General features: G+C 35.1%; 2 protein-coding genes across 4 annotated transcripts in view; one reads left to right on the plus strand and one right to left on the minus strand.

Moving 5' to 3' along the window:
• The window catches only part of LOC118751393 (tryptophan--tRNA ligase, cytoplasmic-like), a gene marked incomplete at its 3' end in the record, with an annotated part of 57,581 nt that extends 50,006 nt beyond the window's left edge, over nt 1-7,575 (plus strand). The window contains 5 exon segments of one of the 3 annotated variants that reach the window (XM_036486214.1): nt 5,269-5,511; nt 5,566-5,800; nt 5,858-6,086; nt 6,891-7,073; nt 7,132-7,575. In XM_036486214.1, the coding sequence (XP_036342107.1) occupies nt 5,506-5,511; nt 5,566-5,800; nt 5,858-6,086; nt 6,891-7,073; nt 7,132-7,575 (1,097 nt within the window). 3 annotated transcript variants of the gene reach the window in all.
• Nucleotides 1,078-4,371, minus strand: LOC118751392 (vacuolar protein sorting-associated protein 16 homolog). The gene is made up of 12 exons (XM_036486212.1): nt 4,258-4,371; nt 4,001-4,190; nt 3,780-3,926; nt 3,594-3,723; nt 2,814-3,502; nt 2,622-2,749; nt 2,409-2,557; nt 2,232-2,353; nt 2,006-2,167; nt 1,680-1,954; nt 1,294-1,623; nt 1,078-1,234 (listed from the first exon to the last, which is right to left on the minus strand). The coding sequence occupies exons 1-12, from the start codon at nt 4,311-4,313 to the stop codon at nt 1,087-1,089; spliced, it is 2,526 nt and encodes an 841-aa protein (XP_036342105.1). The 5' UTR covers nt 4,314-4,371; the 3' UTR covers nt 1,078-1,086.

Below are 7,575 nucleotides of genomic sequence, written 5' to 3' on the forward strand. Positions count from 1 at the left end.
TAATCTCTAGTCTTTCAGATATCTTAGGAACATAAACGTGTCAAAGGTGTATCAAGAAGAAGTGTTCGCCATCCAGGAGACCTCACGGAATCTAGCTCAAAGATATAGAGAGAACAAAAGAGTCTTTATTCTCTTTGGATAACTCCTTCGTCCTATTTCCTTATAAGAACTTTTATTTGCTTACATGACGCATCGCATCAATACAGCAGTTCCAAGATATGCTTCAGGAGGGTTCTGCTCTTGAGTCAACGTGAACTAAGAAATTTACGTAAAAAACCGATTTTCATTTTCAGCCCCATTTTTGCATTAGAAAAATCAAAACCGCCGCGAAGCAAGCGGTCATTTGATAGTACATATATGAACACTAACATTTTTTTATTAATTAAATTATGTAATTATTTATTAAAAAAATATTATTAGAATACAATTAAAATCAACACTTTATGCTGGGTTTCTACTAGGCATTAAATGAAACAAATTTAAATGACAAAGTTGGCGTTAAGAAATACCATGGAACGTTAAGAAAAATATTAAATTCGTTTCCAACTTATTATGTAATACCTCTATATTGGCAGTAAGCTAACTTCTCAATGTGTAAGTATTCCGAAATCAGTGAAAGTGAGAGAGTCAGTACCGTTTTTGTGAATGTATTGTGTACGTGAGCGCCGTTTTTGTGTATGGGTTGTATACATGTTTATTTATAAACGTATGTGTTCCTTTTCTTTCGTGCGTGTTTGTTGATTTATCTGTACTGTAATGTTTTCGGACGGTACTAGCTCTTACTGCCAATATAAGAGTGTGTATTACATATGTATATGGTTTCCAAATGGCATTTTTTTATATGCCATGCATTTTTCAATGCCAAGTAGAATTTCAGCATTACACATCTTTGATTTATCCGATGTTGCTCACTTTTTATTACCTCTCGTGCATATTTAACATATTGTTTGGCTGGAATATTGTGATAATGTTTAATATGTGTACATAGTTATAATTACAGATGAATGATTACAGTATTTTTCATTTTTATATCATTGCGTTATTGGTTTAATACTTACAAATATAAAATTGTGTATCTATAGGATTTTATTTTTTTGAAGCCAACTGCGCAATATACGAGCTGATTTTCTCTAATAGCATGCGATTACCATTCGCACTTGCTTTATTTTGTACGGCATATAATGTGTTGATATCACGTTGTTCAAATGCGCTATCCGCAGCTTCATCCCATAATCTACAAAAGTATATTGTTTATAATTATAGTACATAGTTAAATATTGTCTTAAAACTCACTCTGCACGTAAATACCAATGCGCCTTCCGATCATCCCGACATTTCATAATGTATTTGCGTGCCTCATGCAAATTATTTTGCTGTAGACACATCTCTACAAACGGCTCATAACCAATGGGACTTTTTTTACTTTTTGCAAATTTCTCCAAGTCATCCCATTTGTATTTTTCAGACAAGGTTATAATGCGCAACCACCAAAAGCGCTTATCTGGTACCTTGAAGTCATTTTTGATCTTTTCCGCTTCTTTGAGCTCTCCAATCTGTAGCAACAGTAGCATCGTGTCATGTATGGAGAGACCATTGAAGCTGATTTGATGCACCTTGCTGTATCTAAAAATTATTCGACTTTAATTGGAACTTTTTGTAAATTATGCATTGAGACTCACTTGGGAGTTAATACATTCTTTTGCATTTTCAATATTTTTCCTGTGTCAGCACACAATTCAGCCTCGACATGCTTTCGCCCCTGTGTATAACTATTGGCTATGATAGGCAGATTTGACTCTAAGCTATCGCTCTCGAGTGCATTGCGGAAATGGTACTCGGCAATGGATTTTTGGTCATCCTCTTGATTGTAGATATCATACAGCGCAGTCCGACTCCATTCGTTCATCATTTTCTTGTAGATATTTAAAGCCATAGGATATTCGCGTATAATTATCTGAAATGTGGCATTATTACATAACTGATGGTATTTTTAAAAGTTATTTACATTAAAATTTGCAAGCATCATTTTCTTTTTAATCTCCAATAGCACAGTAGCCACCAGCTCCGTATCCCCAGATTGCGTGGCACTTCTAATGGCGCGGTCATACTTGCCCAATTTTAGCAATAGCGGCACTTGCAATGATGCGCGAGGTTCCAGTTCAAGCAGCTAATAAATTAAAAATGTATCACATTTTTGCATATCTACAAATTTAATATGTTCATGCAAATACTTTTATAGCAAGTTCATCGCGTCCCACATCATGCGCCTTTTCAGCAATGTTACAAAAAGAGATCCCTTGCACTGAAGGATTTTTGAATTTTTCGGTAATTTTTCGCGCAACCTCATTATCGTCTGTAATAAAATAGTTACTTGCGCTGCAAGTGGCACGAATTCTTATTTGGCTTACTTTTGTCATTTACAACTTTGTGGTAAGCCCAGTGTTCTAAAATCCACGACTCTGGTAATTTCAGGTGTTTTGCTACCTGTATTGCAATGGCATAATGTTTCCGAAAGACTAGGCGGCCTAGCACAACTTCCGGTTTCAGATGACAAAATCTAGAATAAAATTTAAATCGCGCACCTTTAATTTACTAAGATATAAAAATTTGAAGCAAATTACTGTTTATAAGTCAATGGCATTGCAATTTTTTCATGACGTAAAGCATTAAGCACGCGTAGTATTCTGAGTATCCGCATATATTCATCAGGATTGTGTGAAGGAATGAAACCTTTGCCAAAGTACGCAGTCTTAAATGGAAGTTATAATATATTTAATTTTTTATGTTTAGCGCAAATTAGCAAAATTATTTACACGTAACAGGCTCTTTTGTGTCTCCGTGCAGAATTCATAACCTGCTGCTTCGATGCATTCGTCTACTGCTATGTCCATTTTGTTGCGAAACAAACTCAAATATTCATCAGCTTGGTGTGATTTTTCCTGGTATTTCTTTTGTGCCTCAAATAAAAAGCTGGAAGGTTCTTGGCTGTTTACCGCAAATATATTTTGTACACACTTCGGCAACTTTTGAATCATTTCATGTGCGTTGTTAGTTATAATTCGTACACCATCCATTTCGGCCACGAGAAAAATTGCTGGATCATAGGTGAACAGATTTTTATCGCCATTGCGGTTAACAACCAATAGGAATGAAGGATAGGATATGACTACAGCATCAGCCTGATGGTTCTCAGAGCTCATAACCCATTCAATTTGCCGTGGAATATCTTTTCTTCCTGTGTCAAATTCACAATATTTTTTATTCATATCTACTGAGCCTAGCCATAGGAGCCCATTATTTGTATACAACGCTAGATTTTGATGATTGTAAGACACTGACATGAGTAGTATGCGTTCGAACGGTCGGTCAAAGAGATTTCGTTTAATCGTGCCCACGGACTCGCCAGGGAATAATTTAATAATTTCTTGATCACGACCCAACAAACAATATGTGTTTCGTTCTTCTGTGATTATTTCCCAACAAGTGCATTCTGACGCGGATTCTGAAAAAGCCATACCATAACAATGTATATACTTATATATATCATTTAACTTTACTACCACAAAAAATGATATTTTTTGTGATTAACTAACTTGGAATTTCTGGAAGTTGTCGTGTACGAACGTCTTTCGCGTTATTGAGTTTCAAGAATATGCGTCCGGTTGTTGTAAGCACGGCTATGCCGGTACCGGAAGTGGATTGAAATATTTTAGCATCCACAATCTAAATTAAATATTTATAATTGCAAAAAAGAAAATTTTTTTTTATCAAACACACACCTTGGTTAAACTAGCCTCTTGGCCCATACTGTATGAGTCCTTTTCGTTGCCAAACATGTCATAAATAAATACTAATGCATCATCTTGGACACAAATAAGCTCCTCCATATCTGACCAGCCCATGTTAATTAGTTTGCCGTGGTTCCACTGTAACCAATTTGGAATTGTGTAAAAAGATTCATTTACAAATATGCATTATTTTTTCCGTATTATATACAAACCATGATTTTGGCCAACTCCAGACCGGCTGTGTCGAATATGCGTATCGTGGGTTTGACACTACCTTTAACTGGTACAATTTGCTTTGGATCTCGCATCACGGCTAATGGTCCACCAAACGGTGCGCCCACAACTTTCATGTACTCCAAGTCCACATCCAGTGGCCAGTCGGGAGTAAAAAGGTCCAATTTTCTTGAAAATGTAGCGCGTATATTGAACTGGATTATACATAGTGAATATAAAACCTTCGATATATTACCTATACGTATCCGGGCGTAGGACGAACCAATCGCCCGTGTTATACATAATCGGCATTTTGAGTTTTCTTTGTTTAGTAGAAAATCGAAAAATTACAAGAAACTCCTACTTGCAAAATAATAACAAATGCACTTAATGATTAGGGATGGAAACATTTAAGCAATGTTATCGATATATCTGTTAACAAAATTTAAGACTATCGATATCGTTATAACCAGTGGGACAGTGATCGGATGTCTCTAAAATTACAATAGATGCAGCACATTGTATGTAATTCTTGAATACTAGAAGTATTTTTTGTTGCGAACCCGTACGAGTCCGGACTAGTCTGATATAGTCAGAATCAGTCAGATTTTACTGGAAATCGATCCCGTACTCGGTTCTCTGACTATTGAGAGGACAAAAAAGAGAGTAAATAAAAGCTTATAAAAAGGTCATCTCTCTGTCAGAAGTTTCCAGTTTTAGTCCAAAGATTTTTTGCTGGCAAGTTCTGGTAAATGTGTCAAACGATCAGCTGTAGTGTGTTTGGCAACCAAATTGTAAACAAAAGAAAAGTACACTGTGCTAATGCATGTTGAAAAGTATTTAATTTCTTGTTTAAGTGAAAGTATTTTTGGTTATTTATATGTGGGAGCTGAGTGTGTTTACGTATAGAATAAGCAAATATTACAACCAAAATTTGGAGGTTATGTTGTTGTTGACAGAAGTTACAATTTTTTACTAGAAAGCTATCCCGTACTTTCCAATGTTACTCTCTCGCTCGGAGGAATTTTTATTTTTTGACAGATTCACTAGTTTCAGTCAGAGGAATACCGAATTGGACCTTACATATATGCCGAGCACCATTTTTTTTTTTTCTAAAACTGATTAATGCCACATTCACTATCGTAGGCCCTTTTTAAGCAATATATAAATAAATGGCTGCCCCATATAATTAACTTGTTTTGCGCGCTCTCCTCCAATTTTCGGCGCTACTGTTTGTGTTCATGCGTTTTTTGCAGAACATTAGTTGTCAACTGAACACTGTGCATTAAGTTGTCAACTAGATCAGCTGATTTGATTCGCTGGTAAATGCAAAACGAATATGTGAATAACCGTATATCATGTAAATTGTTGCTAAATTTACGGGTCTAACGTGTTCTTGAATCAATAGGTTGTAAAAACTAGTGTTTTCTTACACATTACATTAACTAATAACAAACACAAAGCATACGGGTGAGTGGAGGGCAGGAAGATTAAAAGTGCAACAATGCGCGTATGTATATATATTTTAAATTTCATCTTTTAAATCAAACATTCCATCATGCAGTGCACACGTGTCAGAGCCGCCAGGTTAGTCCAACAACCATCTACAAATATGGATACAAGTGAATCTCCAGGTGTAGCAGAAGGTGTGGACGCACTCACGTTGAATAGTCCTGGTGATGTTAAAGTAGACAAGGTACCGAACGGTGTAGAGGCCACGGAAGATGACGCTGATGTTGTGGATCCGTGGAATGTAACCTGTGCTAATGATGAAGGCATAGATTACGACAAGCTAATAAGTAAGCAATTTTTTATTTTTATTTTAGTACTTCAATAACTGAAAAAATCATTTGTAGAACGTTTTGGTTCCTCGAAAATAGATGAAGAGCTGATAACACGATTTGAAAAGATAACTGGAAAACCAGTACATCATTTTATACGTCGTGGTATTTTCTTCTCTCATCGTGATTTTCATACGATTTTGACTCTGAAAGAACAAGGAAAACCATTTTATCTTTATACTGGACGCGGACCAAGTTCGGGATCATTGCATATCGGACATTTAATACCATTTTATATGGCCAAGTATGTGTTGACATGTTAAGAGTATTAGAGTATTAGTAAAGTAAAGACGATTACAATGCCCTTTAGTTCATAGCAGGGTTGTTGCGAATATTATTCCGAAATAAAATCTTTTCCTTTGGTATCAAATGAAAGAGGACTTAAATATGTATCTTTAAAACTGAAATGTATAAACGAGGGAAGCCACAAATTGAAACATGTTTCAATAAAAAATTTTAATTAATTACTATAGAACAAACCTTGTGTCATGAATATGCATTTCTTTAGTATTAAATTATGAAAGAAATATAAATAGAGGCCGTTCATTATTTCTAAATAGTTCTAGTTTAAAGCTATTTCAGTCCTCTTTCATATGATACCAAATTTGTTTAATTTGGATAGGCGGTTTCTTTATTATCCGAAAAGGACTTTTATTTTGGAATAATATTCGCAAAAACCGTGGTTCATAGTATGAGCGGCTAGTTCTCTTTTTTTTTAACTTGCATATATATTTTTAAAATATATGTTGACATGTATGAGTATTACCGTATTAGTAAAGTAAATACGATTAAAATGCCAGTTAAGTTCATAGTATGAGCAGCTAGTTCTTTTATTTTTTTACTTGCATATATATTTTTATAACATTTTATGGCACTTTATTAAATTCTTCGCATTATCTCCTATTACTTCCCATTAGATGGTTGCGTAAAGTAAATACGATTAAAATGCCGCTTAACTCTTTTATTTTTTTATTTGCATATACATTTTTATAATATTTTATGCCACTTTATTAAATTCTTCTTCTATCTCCTTTATACTTCCCATTAGATGGTTGCAAGAGACATTCGATGTACCGCTGGTTATACAGTTAACTGATGATGAGAAATCGCTGTGGAAGGATCTGAAAATTGAAGAAGCTATTCAATTGGCATATGAAAACGCAAAAGATATTATAGCTATCGGTTTTGATGCAGAAAAAACTTTTATCTTCAACGACTTGGATTTCATTGGGTAAATTTTTAGTTTATTAAGTTTTATGTCTATTTTAATGTATGCATATTTGTTTCAGGAAATGCCCTGCAATGTATCAGAACATTATTCGCATTCAAAAATGTGTCACCTTTAATCAAGTAAAAGGTATATTCGGATTTGGTGACTCTGATATCATTGGAAAAATTGGTTTTCCTGCCGTACAAGCTGCACCAGCACTCTCCAGTACGTTCCCTTTTATTTTTACTGGTAAGAAACCAGTACACTGCCTCATACCATGTGCGATCGATCAAGATCCGTACTTTCGTATGACACGTGACGTAGCACCACGTTTGGGATTCCCAAAATGTGCGCTGCTACATTCAAGCTTTTTCCCCGCACTTCAAGGCGCGAAATCAAAAATGTCAGCCAGTGATCAGAATTCAGCAGTATTCCTTACCGATACACCAAAACAAATAAAGAATAAAATTAATAAATATGCATTTTCGGGTGGACGTGCCACAGTCGAGGAGCATCGCAAATT

This window comes from Rhagoletis pomonella, unplaced genomic scaffold (assembly GCF_013731165.1).
Source record: "Rhagoletis pomonella isolate Grant_MI unplaced genomic scaffold, Rhpom_1.0 Rhpom_scaffold_00675, whole genome shotgun sequence".
NCBI classification, from domain to species: Eukaryota; Metazoa; Arthropoda; class Insecta; order Diptera; family Tephritidae; genus Rhagoletis; species Rhagoletis pomonella.

Coding starts and splice junctions, on each gene's coding strand:
- LOC118751392 (XM_036486212.1), bottom strand. CDS start 4,313: ATGCCGATTATGTATAACACGGGCGATTGGTTCGTCCTACGCCCGGAT. Junction 3,724..3,779: donor AAGAGGCTAGTTTAACCAAG/GTGTGTGTTTGA, acceptor TATTTAATTTAG/ATTGTGGATGCTAAAATATT. Junction 1,235..1,293: donor CATTGGTATTTACGTGCAGA/GTGAGTTTTAAG, acceptor ATACTTTTGTAG/ATTATGGGATGAAGCTGCGG.